We start from the raw sequence: 17008 nt of genomic DNA on the forward strand, positions 1-17008 counted from the left end.
CCCTGTGGTCTTCCTCCCCTTTTTTAATTGGATTTTGGCCCAGGAGATGAGGACCCTAGGGCCCTTGAAGGCTCGGGCAGTAATCGTGCTTCACCCACCTTTTTTTTGTTGAATTTGGTCGTTGGGGTTGGGGTATTCTAGCCATTATCAGCCTTGAGCCACTTTATTGTCTTCAGTGGAGCTCCCAATATTCTGTACGCGTGTAATCATTTGTCCATTAGTGAAGTGTGAGCCTACCATGATACATCTATTACCCCCCAGCATTTAAATCTTTGTCCATTACCTGGCAAAATCGAAGTTGAAGCAATGGAGAAGGGAAGGATGTGAGCCCAAAACAAATTAATAATTTGATTGGTAATAGGTGAGGAATATAGCCCCCAGCTTCTGTATGAGCACTGGGGCCAAGGAACCTGTCACAGAAGAAGACCAGCTGCTAGGCGGTCAATGAAACACCTTTGCCTCATTGTTTCTCCATTCTCCCAGTCTATCATATATCTGAGAAGGCAGCCTGAAATTACGCCTGTAAATGCTGTACTGTTAGGCCACTCCTTAAAAAGGGCTAATGCCTTTTTTTAACTAGCCGGACTTGCCTTGACAAATGATATTGTTGATTAGCACTTTAAGTTGTTTAAAAATTGTGTGCAGAAGGGCCAGTGTAGTAGTCTGGAATAAGTATAAGACTTTCGGAAAGACCTTTGCTTTAGGTATTGCAAATCTACCCGCACATGAAATATGTTTCATATGCCATTTCTGAAATTCCTGATTCATTTATTTTATTAGTCATGAATAATTGAGTGTTACAAATTGCAGGGGCGTATGAGCTGGTTGGATTCCTGATTACCGTCCTGGAGTTCCACTAAGTAAAGATGATTAGTTGGCATGGGGATTCAATTTCTTCAGAAAGTGGTTTAAGTACCAGAGTCTCGGACTTTGTGATGTTGATTTTGAAACTTGAGCAATGAGTCTGTCAAGGAAACCATTATATTGTTCCAAACATTGTGGGTTTGAATGTGTCGCCACCTAGTCTCACTCCCCTAATCTCTTCTCTGCATCTAATTGTGTTTGCCAGCGGCTCCATGGTCAGGGCAAGTAATAAACAAGACCCAACATCCCTCTCTCTGCTGTTGTGTTAAACTGCAAGCGATGATGATGTAATTCCATTACCTTGATGTGGGTTCTCAGCGAGCGATAGCTCACCATTGGCCACCTTTTGAAGTTCTGCCCAAAGCCCAGTGCGTGCATTACCTGTGCTATGTAGGTCCAGTCAACCCTCTTGAATGCATTATCGATACCTAAAGAGAGCACAAAGACGTTGTGGCTTTTCCTTTGGATATGTTCCAAATGTGAAGGAGTTTTGTAGTGATTGTTCTACATTCTCAGCTCAGTATAAAGCTAACTGATTTAACTATATCATTTCAGGCAAAAGAAGCCACAATAGTGTCACTAGAATGCTGATAAAGTGATTTATGCCAATTTCTCTAGTTTGAGCCTACAAATACCACTCGTAATCTCCTCTTTTGTTATGGGCTAATCTAGTTTCTCTTCCAGGGGATCCACATCAATAGTCATAAACACTGAATATTCCCGTCCTCGTGCAGGGACCCCGGAGCATATACAAACACACATGTATATGTATGAAATGTCTCAGAAAAATAACATTTTAGTAGAAATGTTCAATTCAAATATAATATATATACATGTGTAAACAGCAAAGCAGTCTATGTTGAGAAACAGGCTAAAAATGCTTTATTTTTTGAGTTTTTTTTTTTTACACATAAATCAAAAACTTCAATTAAAGTTAAAGAAACTTTCAGTAGTCAAAGTAGAAGGCAAAGAAAGTGTAAGCAATCCATTTTAAAAGGGAAAAACTTAATTGAAAATAAAGCATTATTAGCCAATAGGCTGCATGCAGGTTAATACAGCAGAACCAAAAAATTGTCACTGTGCTTTTAAGACCCTGAGCACCTCCAGTATCTCACCGTGCCTCAGGGGTGAGAGTGAGGTGACAGTTGGTTCACAGTTAGGTCAGTTCTTTTTTCCGGCTTCTTCTGTGAGGATCCTGGCGCATTGAGCTCTCATTTTTCTGGTTATTTTCTCAGAAACAATACCTAGACTGTGTTTTTCTCTGATTTATTTGATGATTCAACATTTTTCCTGAGTGAGAGGCAAGTTTTTTCTCACAAAAATGCCTGCATTATTTTTTAAATGTCCTTCCTGTGGGAAGAAGGCGGCCCAGTCAGACCCACACTCTGTGTGCATAGTTTGTTTGCCTCAGAGTCACTCTTCTGACACCTGCAGACATTGCCAAAATCTGTCCAAAAGGACTCTCAAGGACAGAGAGAGGATTCGTCTTCATGGTCTGCATGAAAGAGAGAAAGTTTTTAAAGAATCTACACAACGGTGAGCCAGATCGACGTTGGCAGGTAGTAAGATCCCTGTCTGCTCACCGTCGACGACGTCCCTTCCGTCGATGCATCACCGGGTCTCAAAGAGCACACCGGCGTCGACGGCACCTCAAGCAACGTCGGAGGAAAAGACGTCAAAGCTTTTACCTACTCATCAGGGTAGTTCTCCTTCAACGGTCGCACACCGATCGACGTTGAGCAAGTATATCAGCACTCACACGCCGTCAAAGACTAGTTATCAGCCGACGACGTCGAGGCATTCGCCGTCGAAGCCGACCTCAAGAACTAGGTCGAGATCCCCCCACCGTACGACGTTGAGGCACTCGTCTCCGTCTGCGCACCACTCGACGTCACAGCATTCAAAGTCGAGGCACATTCCTGCTGCGGATCACCGCTCGTCGTCGAAACATGCACGTCGACGTCAAGACCTGAAAAGACAGGAAGGTCTTGCTCGGCGGCGGAAACCCAGGGATCCCTGTCGACAGCAACACAACAGCGATCAACGCCGAGACAACCTTCTCCTGTACCATCTGTCTTGCACAGGGTTTCTCTGCATACCAGCCCTCATCAAAGGTCACCTACAGATCCTGAAACTGGCTTTCTTCACCAAATCCCAGTAGTCACGGTTCAGAGTGACTCTTCAGGGGCATCTAGAGCTTCATCAGCACATATATCACCTGTAAACCTGTCTCCAAGGGGGTTAGAAGGCCTGAATAAAACTCCCCTCAAGCAAGAGTTTCACCAATTGACGATATTACTACCTTCAATTAGGTTTTGGTCAGAGGGGCCCAAAAACTGAACATAGAAATTCCAGAGCCGACTACGTCATCGTCAGTGATCTTTGAAACCCTACATCAAAGTGCCTCCTCCAGGCAATTAGTGGCTCTAGTTCCTGGTCTTTTACAACCGGTATTGGACACATTTCTTACTCCAGCTAGCCTTCGTTCAGCTCTAGCTCGGATACTAAAGAAATATAAGGCCCCAGACCAGGATCCTTTGTTCCTTAAAGTCGATCCTCCTCAGGACTCTGTAATTTTAGCTGCTGCCCCTAAGACTCATTCAGTGGCGTCAACATGTACGGTCCCTCCGGACAAGGAGAGTAAACAGGAAAATGTGTGGCCCTTCAGCAGCATGCATGAAGGTCTCCAGTGCCTCTGCGCTACTGGGGAGGTACGACCGTTCCTTGTGGGACTCTTTGAACAGATTTGTTTACAAGTAGCCTAGGGAGGATAGGCAAGATTTTCAAGAGATCCTATAAGAGGGGAGTTTGGTGTCCAACCGGGTGATTAGTGCTGCTGCTGCAGATTTGGCTGCTCAGGGCTATGCACATGGCATTTGTGCAAGGATGTCCTCATGGCTGTGTCTCACAGGGTTGAGACAGGAGGTGCAGCATCGCATCTTGAACCTTCCATTTAATAGAACCTCATTATTTGGCTCTCACACTGACCATGGGATGGCGTGGATGAAATCGCAGGTAGACACTTGAAGGCGGTGGGCCTGGATAGGCGAAGAGAGTATAGAAGAAGGTACAGGCCTTATGACAAGCGCCCTTTTCAGCAGAGGTTCAAGCCCCTCTCTGGCCCCAGAGACCTAAAGAAAAACAAGGGCGGCCTTTCTTTCAACCACGCAAAACTGTGAGGGACCGCACTCCAAGCAGACCGCATCAGTCTACTTCCAAGGCAGCGAGAAAACAATGATGATTCGCTTCCCATAACCCTGTCCACCACTGCAGTGGGGGAAGTATTACCAATTACTCTCACAAGTGGCACACTGTTACAAAAGACAAATGGGTGCTAAACATTGTAGAGAATGGTTACTCTCTTCAGTTAAAATCTCCTCCACCGTCTCTGCTGCCAACGAGGTCAGCTCCTGCTCATTACTCGGTACTGCGAAAAGAAGTTTGCATCCTGTTGCAGAAAAGAGCGATAGAAAAGGTCCCATTCGCTCAACGAGGAAAAGGTGTGTATTCCCAATACTTTCTGGTAAAGAAGAAAGGCCAAGGCGGGGTCTTCAGACCCATTCTAGATCTGAGATATCTGAACAAATACATCCGAAAATAAAAATTCAGAATGCTGGCCCTTCATCAGATTTTCCCTCAACTACATCGAGGAGATTGGATGTGCTCCATAGATCTACAGGATGCGTACTTTCACATTCCAGTCGTACCCAAACATCGGAAATTCCTTCAGTTCGTAGTGGTATCACAACACTACCAGTTCAAAGTGCTGCCCTTCGGCCTAAAATCAGCCCCTCGGACATTCTCCAAATGTGTGGCAATGATAGCGGCGCACTTGAGAAAACAGAATATCTTTATTTATTCATACCTAGACGACTGGCTGCTCAAGGCTACCACCGCAGAGCAGGCTGTAGACCATCTCAACCTGGTTCTGAATATTTTCAACTCTGGGTTTGCAGGTCAATGTCCAGAAGTCCACTCTCATACCAACTCAGACCCTCCATTATCTGGGGACACAACTAGACACCAAACTAGAAAGAGTGTAACCTTTGACGGAACGACTATTATCAATAACGAAGAAGTACCTCACTCTTCTCCGCACTCCCAGACCCTCGGTCCGTCAGGTAGCATCTCCGTCGGGCTCCATGGCCTCCTGCATTTTCATTGTCCCGAACGCCAGGCTACATATGAGGCCTCTTCAAGAGGCTCTAGAGGATCAGTGGAATCAACACACAGCCCAGTTGGAGGACAGAATAGCCCTTTCAACATGAGGCTCTGGTATCATTACAATGGTGGATGCGCAGACATCACCCGTTTGTGGGAGCTCCTTTTCACCAGTCCACTCCTTCTGACACCCTAGCAACGAATGCATCATTACAGGGCTAGGGAGCTCACCTGCCCCCCCCCCCCCCTCTCAAGCTCAGGGCTTATGGTCTAGCAAGGAACAGAGTTATCACATCAACCTACTGGAACTGAGAGTGGTTCACCTTGCTCTCAAATCGTTTGCCCCAACGATCAAAGAAAAAACACTTCTGGTCCAGACAGACCATACAACTTCGATGTATTGTCTAAACAAGCAGGGGCACGAGATCTTGTTTCCTGTCTTGGGAATCTCAAACCATCCGGCACTAGCTGATAGCGAGGGGAATTTCCCTCACAGCGGTCTACCTCCTGGGACCAGCAAAACTCAGAAGCAGGTTTCCTAAGCCAAAGTCTCGTAGACTCCCACGATTGGGTTCTTCACAACGAGGTCGTAGCAGACATCTTCCAGCGGTGGGGTCAGCCTCAATTAGATCTCTTTGCAGACAGCGTCAACAAAAAATGCCAGACTTCGCGTCCAGGTTCTACCATCCGGGGACGCAAGGGAATGCCCTGTTGATAGACTGGTCAGGGATATTTCTGTACGCTTTTCCACCGATTCCCCTGATACCGGCTGTAATCAACAAGTTTTACAGATCCAAAGCCAGGATGATACTCATAGCCCCACAATGGCCTCGGCAATACTGGTACACAAATCTCCTCCAGTTTTCAGAGTAACTGCACAGGAGGCTGCCGTGCAGACCGGATCGCCTCTGCAGATTGGGGGGTAAAATTCTACATCCCAACCTTCTCTCGCTGAGCTTGACAGCATGGCTCCTGAATTCCTGCAATATGGACATCTGGGGCTCTCGCAGGAATGTATGAACATTTTAAAGGACTCTAAAGGACCGTCTACGTGGCGCAGCTACGCTTTCAAGTGGAAGAGGTTCTACATGTGGTGCCGGCAGCACGATCACAATGCTATTTTGGCCCAGGAGGAGGTTATCTTGCCTTACCTGTTACATCTGGCGAGGTCAGGACTGCTGCTCTCCTCTATTAAGGTACAGTTATCTGCCATTACAGCTTATTGTAAATCGCCCTCTCATAAATCCTTCTTTGCAATGCAGTAGTTAAGGATTTCTTGGGCGGCTTGAAGAAAGTCTTTCCACCAATTCAGAAACCTTCACCCCCATGGGAATTGAATGTGGTCTTATCTAGACTCATGACCTCCCCATTCAAACCCATCCACAAAGCTTCTTTGCAACACCGTGAAAGACAGATTTTCTGGTAGCCATTACCTCGGCTAGAAGGGTCAGCGAAATTCAGGCTCTATGTTCGAGGGAACCCTTTGCGGTTTTCCATGATAACAAATTGGTTCTGAGAACACATCCATCCTTCTTGCCTAAGGCGGTGTCGGACTTCCACATCAATCAGACGATAACACTTCCAACATTTTTCCCTAAACCTGTTACTCCAGCGGAGAAAGCTTTGCACTCCCTGAACCTTAAGAGGGTGCTCAAATTTTACCTTGATAAGACTAGGTCAATTAGACAATCTGATTGTCTGTTAACTATGGACATATGGGGACAAGGGAAGCTGCTTCCAAACAAACTATTTCCAGATGGATAGTTTCATGTATTTTGACTACTTATCAATTGGCTAACAAACAATTATCAGCTAGGCCTAAGGCTCACTCAACGAGAGGGAAGGCGGTGACTGCAGCCCTTCTTAAGAATGTACCCATCTCAGAGATTTGCAAAGCTGCCACATGGAGATCTCTACATACTTTTACCAGGCGCTTCTGCATAGATTCAGATGCCAAAGCAGACACTCAAGTGGGTCAGGCTTCTTTAAGAAATGTATTTGCATAGCATATGGGTTTTTCCTGCACTTCTATCATTCCGTCCGCTGAGGTTGGGGATGATCTTGCTAATCTATTCAGTGTTTGACTATTGATGAGGATCCCCGGGAAGAGAAGGATAAGTTACTTACCTGTAAATCCTAGTTCTCTTCCAGGGGTATCCTCATCAAAGTCATAAACAACCCACCCTCCTCCCAGGACACGATTTTTAGAAGTGCAACAATACTCATGTGTCTAGCCTATTGCTCGTTATTACCAAAAAAAAATTACTGACCTAACTGTGAACCAACTGTCACCTCACTCTCACCCCTGAGGCATGGTGGAATACTGGAGGTGCTCAGGGTCTTAAAGGCACGGTGCCAATTTTTTGGTTCTGCTGTATTAACCTGCATGCTATTGGCTAATAATGCTCTTTTATTTTCAATGAAGTTTTTCTCTTTCAAGATGGATTTCTTATACTTTCTATGGCTTCTACTTTGACTACAGAAAGTTTCTTTAACTTTAATTTAAGTTTTTGATATATGTTTAAAAAAAAGAAAAAAAAGCATTTTTAGCCTGTTTCTCAACATAAACTGAATTGCTGTTTACACATGTATATATTATATTTGAATTGAAATTCTCTACTAAAATGTTATTTTTCTTAGACATTTCATACATATACATGTGTGTTTGTATATGCTCCGGGGTCCCTGCACGAGGGCGGGAATATTCAATGTTTATGACTTTTGATGAGGATACCCCTGGAAGAGAACTAGGATTTACAGGTAAGTAACTTATCCATTTCCATAATAACCAATTATAATTAAGATATATGTAGAGTGGACTTTGCCTTCTCCCAGCGGAGCATTTCTTTCTCAACCTGTGCTATTGGCTGTTTAATGTATCCTTCTGCTGCCTAAGGAGTGCTACTTTTCAATGCAAATGAAAGTATTTTTCAGGTCAAAAGTACACTGAATTGTATTTGTTATGGTTATTTTTTTTTTCAGTTTTGAAATTTATAAAGCGCACACCAGTGATCCTCTCTGGTGTCCAGGCACTAACACGCAGTAGCCAGATGTAAACTGGGCACAGCGCTAAACAAGTAGCCTGGTGTTCATTTAAAAAAAAAATACTAACAGTCAAATGATTTGAGGCTAGATGAAAGAGACCAAGAGTTCCACAGGTGGGGCCCATATACCAGAAAAAGATCTTCCTCCTACATGAACGCTTTTAATTACACAGAAAACAATAATTTCTGTTCTGTTTTCTCCTTTAGCAGCGTAGAGCTCAAAATGGAAGCTAGTCTCGACTGGCTTTGCCAGTGCCTGTTACCTGTTCTAATCCATTCCTTTATATTCGGTCTTAAAAAAAATCGAATATTTCCCTAGAGTCATGGCATATTAAAAAACGCTTATTAAATATTTTTGCAAATAAGTGTAATTTTATAGAAGACAGACAATACTTTGGAGTAGTTTCTTTTAACACACAGGGGCTGATTCCTACTTTGGCGGGCGGTGGTCGCCGCCTGCCAAGCGGGAACCGCCAGAAGACCGTACCGCGGTCAAAAGGCCGCCCGCCTGCCCAGCGGGAAAGCACCAGCAACGAGGAAGCCGGCTCCGAATGGAGCCGGCGGAGTTGCTGGTGTGCGACGGGTGCAGTTGCACCCGTCGCGATTTTCAGTGTCTGCTAGGCAGACACTGAAAATCATTGTGGGGCCCTGCTAGGGGGCCCCTGCAGTGCCCATGCCATTGGCATGGGCACTGCAGGGGCCCCCAGGGCCCCCCCGACACCTGTTACCGCCATCCTGTTCCTGGCGGTGAAAACCGCCAGGAACAGGATGGCGGTAAGGGGTCGGAATCCCCATGGCGGCGCTGCAAGCAGCGCCGCCGTGGAGTATTCCCTGGGGCAGCGGGAAACCGGCTGGACACCGCCGGTTTCCCGTTTCTGATCGCGGCTTTACCGCCGCAGTCAGAATGCCCCCGGAAGCACCGCCAGCCTGTTGGCGGTGCTTCCTCCGTCACCTGCCCTGGCGGTCATAGACTGCCAGGGTAGGAATGACCCCCACAGTCTTTTCTTCTGCTTTCAAAACAGTTTGAAGTACACTTATAACTGCTCCCTTCTTAGTGCGTGGAATCCATTATGATTGGTATGAAATTTGTATGTAAACAGCATGCAATTGAAGCACTCTTTTACAGGCTAAGGAGTTCTAATGTAGTTTATTACTTCCTGTTTCAGACCCCACTCTTGTAATTTATTTGTAACGATTTGGGCATTCCTTAGCCGCCTTAGTTGTATTTTGTCTTTTTTTGTAATAGCACATCAAGGAAGGGTAATAGACTTCTGGGAGAATGTCAAGGTTTAAAGGAACTCCACAAATGAGGAATGAGAAGCTCATCCACCCACTATTTATTTGTTTTAAAGTTAGACATAGGATTAGTATGCCATTGCTAGAACTAACTTTCCTGCCTAGAACATTAGGGCCAAGTATGTCTCCAGAATAAAAGGAAAACTCAATATGGTGATAAGCCTAATGCCCCATGAAGACCCATTCAACTATGCACGCCGCTCCACTTGGTGCTAGTGAAGACTAAGGTGTGGCTAGACAGGTATTACTTTCTTCACACTATGCATTTGGACTTCGTGCCATTTTTGCTAGTTTTTCATGCATCCCTATAGAGGGTCTTTACATAGGGTCTGACGTAGAGTTTCTCTGTTGCTGACATACTCCTTTGACACCCAGATGGAATAACGCCTGGTGGAGGTTTGTCCATTCAACCACCTTCCCGATTTAGAGTGAAGAGTCGAAAGGCCAGTTGAAACTCTCCCTTACTGTTGTGAAAAACGTAGGGGTAAGGGCCAGTAAAAACGTTTAACCCCCCCACACAAAAAAACACCCCCCCCCCCCCCCCATTCTTTCGGTGAGGAAAGAGGTGATCATCTGAGAGCTGCTCCTTGGAGGCCTATGTTGTGCAGCCATGAGTGTGTGGTCGAAGACCATATCAAAGGCTATCAAAAGGTTCAGGAGGATCAGAGCCGAAGTCTCTTCTCGGTCAGGTAGGGCTTGAATGTCATCTGTAGCCGCACTGAGGGCTGTCTCAGTGCTGTGGTTGCTGAGAAATCCGGATTGGGAGGAGTCGAGTAGGTGGTTCCATTCCAGATGTGAGGAAAGTTATTTATTTATTTATTTATGGCTTTGTCTAATACTTTGGCCAGGTACAGGAGCAAAGAGATCGGTCAGTAGTTGCTGAGATCTACCTATGGATTTTTAGGTAGGGCATTGACTTCTGCTTGTTTCCAGTCCTTGGGGAAGGTTGCTCTGGCAATTGTGGTGTTGAACAAGGTGATGAGTACGTGGCTGATTCTGGCTTCACCTAGGTTGAATTGTGGTGGGGGCATGGTTCAATTGGCACCACTGAGTGGGCCGTGTTCATGATGGCGGTGTGGCCCTCTAGAGCGTACTGGCTCTTTTCGGTTAGTCTAATATCTGTGGTGGTAGCTGGGGTCGTTGTGTTTCTTGAAAAAGTCAGTAGCCTTCGACTGGGGTTTGAAGTTTCTGTAGATGTTGGCGATCTTGTCGTGGAAGAAGTTTGCAAGGTTGTCCCACAGTTCCTATGAAGGGGGTAATGTTGTTTGTTGCAGCTGAGGGATTGGAGAATCCTTTGATGATGTTGAAGAGTTCTTTGCTATTACTGGAACTTGATTTGATGCTTGAGGCTAACTCCTTTTTCTTCAATTCTCTCCAACTGTTTGTAGTAGAGGTTGAGGGCGGTCTTGTTGGTTATCCCTTGCTGGTGTGCCATCTCCTTTCCAGTTGTATACAGTGTCGTTTAGCGGCTCTGAGTTCTTCAGTATTCCAGCCAGCCTGCTTGGTGGACCTTCTGTGAGTGTTGTTGCTGTGTGATCAGTGCTGTTGATGCAGTTGGTGATCCAGTTGTTGAGGTTTCGGATGGTTCTGGTCTAGGTTTCTGGAAGAGATGGGGTGGGTGATGTTGAAGGCATTGATCCATGTGGCCTTTGGGACTTTGCTCAAGCTGCAGTGGGGGGCATTGAGCAGACTTGGGGCAGAGGTCCAAGAGCTGGACATATTGAAGAGGACGATGGAGTGGTTGGTCCAGGTCCGTGGTGATGAGGTGGCTGGAGGTGAAGATGAGGTCTAGCGTGTGGCCTATCGTGTGCGTGGGGTCGTGGAAGAGTTGGGTGAGTCCAATGTTGTTCATATTATTCTAGGAGGTTGGTACTGTTGTTGTCCTTGTGGTCGTCAAGATGGAAGTTGAGGTCGCTGAGGAAAATGTAGTTGTTGGAATCTACGGTGAAGGGAGCAATGAAGTCAGTAATGAAGTTGCAGAAGGCTGGTTGTGGTCCTGGAGGACGGTAGGCGAGGGTGCCCCTGATTGAGGTTTTGCTGTCTGAAGTCGGAAGTTGGGGTGTTCTATGGCTGGGGTGATGTCGTCATTTGTAACAGTGCATTGGATGGATTCCTTGTATATGATGGCGATCCCTCCACCATGCTAGTTGCTGTGGCCACAGTGGGTGATCTTGTAACCTTTGGGTAATGCAGTAGCGATGTATGGTGCAGAAGTGGGGTTGAGCCAGGTCTCAGCGAGGAAGAGGGTATCTGGTGTGAGAGTGGAGATGAGGTCTCAAATCTCTCTGGTGTGTTTGCATAGTGAGCTTGTTTTGAGAAGGGCGCATGTGAGTTTGTGATTTTGCTCAGGTGGTGTCAGTGGTGTGTTCAGGGTAGGGCTGGTCGGTGGGCTGGTGTGTGTGCAGTGAAAAGCGAAGTGGCACTGGGTGCAAATGAAAGATCCTACTGTGGAGCATGGATCAGCGCGGTGACAGTGTTTGTTGCGGTGTCAAGGATGTAGGATGGCCAGTTTGGCGATGGTGTATCGGGGGGGGTAGGAGAGCCAGGGGGCACAGATGGGGTTCCCTTTGGTGCACCATAGGCCCGCCCACTGAGCGTAGTCACGCTGGGGGCCTGCATTAAGTGGGTCTTCGGGTGGGCAGGGCTTCTGTTTGCAGGAGGAACGGTGAGTGAGAAAAAACAGACGGGAAAACCCAGGCAGCGTGAGTGTCACTTGGTTAAATGGCAGCAACTGGATCAGGCTGCAACAAGCTAATCTAATCCTGCTGAAAAATAAAGCATTCAGAATCATGACCGTATGAGTATAAGAGAACATCCACAAAGAACTCTCACAGTTCTTAGCTGGTAAAAACTTGCGCCAACTTAGGGAATTGAATTGGTCGAATCAATTTTAACACCCAGATTCTTCATAGTGGATGTAGGCAAAGGCTTAGGGCCTAGTAAGGATTGTCAAAACCGGGGTCTCCAAAAGGGGAGAGGCCTCAGCAGCAAAGGATCTCAGTTTTTTAGCCATTCAGCACTAAGTGGTGATTTTGCATCCACTGTTCAACCATAGATAGAATTTGAGGGTCAGCACTAACCAGATCACGTGAGGTTTTCAATACATTGTGTGTGTCGTCAGGGGTGTGGAATTTATTAAAATATCTACTTGTCCAGGGGACAGGTTGCTTCTCAAATCTACTTGTCCTGTAAAAAGATCTACTTGTCCCTTTGGTGCCATGTAGTGTGGCGACAAATTATGGCAGCAATTAATAGCCTCTCTGATTATGCCAGGGCTACTACCATAGTAGGGCTTGAATACTTGGAGTTTCAATCCCTACTGTAGCAATTTCCTTATTTTGCCACCTTTCTGCAGATCTGCATACTGGGGCTGGAGGAAGCAGTAAGCAATAGTTCCAGGGCTGGAATGCCTTTGAGTCTGCAAACCTACTAACCTGCATGTTTTAAAGATTTTTACCAGCTTCTCTCTAATATTTTCCCATAATAAGAAAGGTTGGACATTTACTCCTGACAATGGCAGAATTAGAACTTCTTCCAGGGTTGGGAAGAAAGTGGCTGGAGGGAAAATAAACTTGCAAATGCTCAATAGATTTTCACATGAGCAAATCTACACATCGTATTTACCCACGCTAAAATACAGTTCACAAATATTTTATAGGGGTACGACATATACCATGGGTGCACTTTTGTGACTTTCTTTAAGAATTTGGGGCCACAAGTAGGTAGGTTCAGATTTGTGACCTGCAAATTGCGAGTCGCAAATCCCAATGTAGGATGGTGTCCTTGACACCATCTGTGATTCGCAAGGGCTTCGCAAATGCCCACATCATGAATAATCATGAGGTGGGTCGCAATTTGCGACCCCCTCACGAATGGTGGCCTGCTGGAGACAGCAGACCACCATGTCTGTGACTGCTTTTCAATAAAGCAGTTTTTTTTGTAATGCAGCCCGTTTTCCTTAAAGGAAAACGAGATGCATAACAAAAACGAAAATTGAAACGTTTTCGTTTAATTTTTTCAGAGCAGGCAGTGGTCCACAGGACCACTGCTTGCTCTGAAAAAATGTTTACAGTGACATTCACAATGGGAAAGGGGTCCCATGGGGATCCCTTCCCTTTTGCGAAAGTGTTAGCACCCATTTGAAATGGGTGCAAACTGCGATTGGTTTGCGCCCGCGGTCACAAAACAATCCTACATTGCACTGCGAGTTGCAATTAGGAAGGGAACACCCCTTACTAATTGCGAGTCGCAAACCCGTTTTGTGATTCGGTAACCAGGTTACTGAATCGCAAAACTGGGATTGTGCATCGCAATGTGCTTTTTGCACGTCGCAAACAGCGAAAGTCGCTGTTTGCGACATGCAAAAAGCTACCTACATGTGGGTCTTGGTCCCTAATTAGGTCTGGTGTTAACAAAGACATTTTGTTTTTATTAAACTTCTATTTCTCTCTTTTTCGGCTGGCTTTACTGTGAGTGATCGCATTCTGCTCTTCCACAAGGAGCATATTGCCACACAAAGTAGTTTTGTTCAGTGTCAGGAACTACAGTGGCAATCAGTGACGTAACGAAACTGGAGGGTGCCCCTTTGCAAAGAACATGGAGGAGCCCCCTCTACAGACTCACTCAGGGCAGGTGCTGTGCTGACGGGGCCCCCTGGAGGGCGGCTGCGGGGCCTTTGTTATGCCGCTGGTGGCAACGTGTGCTTTAAGAGTTCAAAAACTTTTTGGGGGGGTTTTGCCAATGTTTGTTACAATGTTTAGGGCCTGGTAGCTCCCACAACAATAAAGTGTTACAAAAGCCATGTCAAAACAAGACACGCATTGATTAAACTAAAAGACTTATAAAAATATGTCAGATCAGTTGGCTTTGTCAGTGTTTGTTTATTTTCATGCTTCCCATAATCGTGTTGAAAATGGTTACACTGATTTTCCATTAGAAATATTTTTGGGAAATACTAGCATGCATCAACACATTTTACTAAATGACACTTCATTTGCATATAATCAGAGAGCATTCTGGGAGCATTATACTTAGCCTCTTAGCCTAAACTTTTCAAACATGTGTGTACATGTTTTTTTGTTTTGTACTGGAACAACGTCAGTAGTGAAGTGTGACCTTAAAACATTTATTTACAGCACGCACCCTAATAATGAAGGCTTTCAAATAATGAACCATAAATACAAGTTCGAACAGCTTTATCTTTTGGAAACACATTACCTCAACTGCAGAGAGTTCAACTCTCTGTAAACAGGCAGCCAAAGGGTTTGTGCTGCAGGGGGTTGGTCCTACTTGTCCCAAGGACAAAGTAAACATAAAAACTTGTTGCCCTTGACCCCAAACAAGATGTCCCGGGCGTCGGGCGATAGGAATTCCACATCCCTGGTTGTGCATAAACAGGTCGAACCCATATGACTAAATAAGATGGGCCAAAAGGGGGAATATAGAGATTTAAAAAGGGGGGGGCAGAATAGAATCTTGAGAGACCCCTTAAGATAGTGATTAGGAGAAAGGCAAAATAGCCACTTGTAGTGTTCTCTTGGACTGAACCTGGAGAGCCAGGCCCAACCGCTAGTCTTGATACCTCGAGAAAGATTAGACAGTTTACGGTGTCAGATGCTGCTGATGCACCTAAAAGATACAGAGCAGCGTGAAAGTTGTCATCCTCCAGCAAGGTAGGGCAGCTGTGAAATGGGTGTATAGTTGGCCAAGAAATCAAAGGCATTACCTACTGGAGTCATCAACTTTACCATCAGGTGAAGGATTCAAATTCTTGGCGAAGAGGCAGGAGATGGAAATTTTAACACTTAGATGTTGTTAAGGGTCTAATTGTTAGGCTTGTTGGCTGGTCATGCTTGTTGTGGGCAGGTGTCACAATGTAGACTGTTTTGACCCAGTCAACGTCTTAAAAGAAACCCCCCGTCCTTAAGCCACCTATGGGCACTGATCTGATAGCTTCTCTTACACTGCTGCAAGCAGTGCCTACGGCATCCATTCTGAAGCCATCATGAGCCAGCCAAGTTCTGCACCAAATACACAAGAATCATGAGTACACTGTAGGCCGCAGCCGCACAGTTGACAATAGTCCTTTCGTTTGGAGGCCCCAGTTTTCATGCAGTTTGAAAAAAACACTGACTGTTGTAGGAAATGTAAGAGGTCAGTACTTCAATTGAAGAAAGGGTGAGCAGGGCCTTCATAGGTGACCAATGTGTCTAAAATATCGAGCTGGAAATAATGGGTGATAAGGTTGCCAGCACTTTTTCCTTGCTGACAGACAGAGTTTCGCCAAGTACTTTGAGCGATCAGTTGTAAAAATGCTAAAGAGTGTCTTCGTTCAAGAGTGGGCTTCCACGATGGATTGTGTTATTATAAGGTGTGGGAACGGAAACCTACTCAAGACACGTCTAAGAAGCAACAAGCTCAGGGAAAATGTAATCTCACATAAGAATGTATCACTGATAACTGTATGGGGTACATTTTGGCCACCAGCATTCAAATTAGCAACATGACGTGGCCTACTTGTGCATATTGGCATGAAATTCTCCAAATTAACTGGTTTGTCCTCAATTTTTCTGTTTCGTGTTGTCCTGTTTTCTTATTTCCCAGTAGTTTTGGTTTAGTCTGAATGATCTCTTTACTTTCTGAATTGTTGTACGCTTGTGTTTTTCTTCGGCATGAAAATGTCCAACTAAGTAAAAAAGCAAAATTCTCGCAACCCTCTTCCCCTATTCATCTGTTCTCTGGTATTCCTGGACAGCCCTCAGGGCCCAGGAACAAATGAAGATAAGAAGTCAAACTTCACTCTGTATTGATTTTGCATCGTTGGCCAGTTCTGATTTTGGGGCAGCTGCAAATGCCCCTACTTCAAAGTGCGAAGGTGATCCTGAGGGAGTACTAGGATGTAATAGTGTGCATGAGAAGGACATGCTTTTGGTGTAAATATTGGAGTGAGAAGGGCAAGTTGTTGAGTGATACCAAAACGTATGTTTAATGTTTGGTTGTGATCATGGAATGTTGGACTGTGAATATTGGAATAAGAAAGGTCTTTTGAAGTGTGTTTACTGAATAAAAAGAATGAGTGACGATGTGTCCATATAATGAGAAGGAAGATTATTAAGTGAATGTGGAAGTCAGAACAGGGAAGACGTAAGATGAGACCTTGTGTGTTGGTTGTAATGCCTTTTGCCTGCTGCCTTTTTGTGGTTCCTTGAACCTGCAGAGTGTAACTTTGAGTTCCTGTTCCCCATTAGGTGTTGTGGCTGCCATCGTCCCATGGAACTTTCCTCTGATGCTGTTGACCTGGAAAATATGCCCCGCTCTGGCAATGGGTAAATTAAATTATTTCAAGTGTTGTTTGTTAAGGGTAAATTGTTGCATTAACTTTTCGATCATGCTTACTAGAGGCAGCGAGAGAGGGGAAAGAGGAAGGTCTAAATTTCCGATGGAATAGACAGGGTTCTTTTGTTGACGTGACGGATAATGCAAGGGAGCCCTGCAGCTGGGCTGCCTTGTTAGAGAAAGCCCGACCATTACATTGTGAACCCGCTAATTGTTCACAGACTGAAGGAGGTGGAGCAGAAGCCCGTGGCCTGTGGTAGTGATATGTGAGAAACACAAGACCAGTGTTTTATAATGCTGTCTGGACT

General features: G+C 45.4%; 1 protein-coding gene across 1 annotated transcript in view; it reads left to right on the forward strand.

Annotated features, from left to right (window-relative positions):
* ALDH16A1 (aldehyde dehydrogenase 16 family member A1) overlaps positions 1 to 17008 on the forward strand; it is a 483909-nt gene that overhangs the window by 77165 nt on the left and 389736 nt on the right. The window contains exon 5 of the mRNA XM_069200818.1: positions 16613 to 16690. Within this exon, the coding sequence (XP_069056919.1) occupies positions 16613 to 16690 (78 nt within the window). The remainder of the gene's footprint in view (positions 1 to 16612; positions 16691 to 17008) is intronic.

The sequence above is a fragment of the Pleurodeles waltl genome, chromosome 7, assembly GCF_031143425.1.
Source record: "Pleurodeles waltl isolate 20211129_DDA chromosome 7, aPleWal1.hap1.20221129, whole genome shotgun sequence".
NCBI classification, from domain to species: domain Eukaryota; kingdom Metazoa; phylum Chordata; class Amphibia; order Caudata; family Salamandridae; genus Pleurodeles; species Pleurodeles waltl.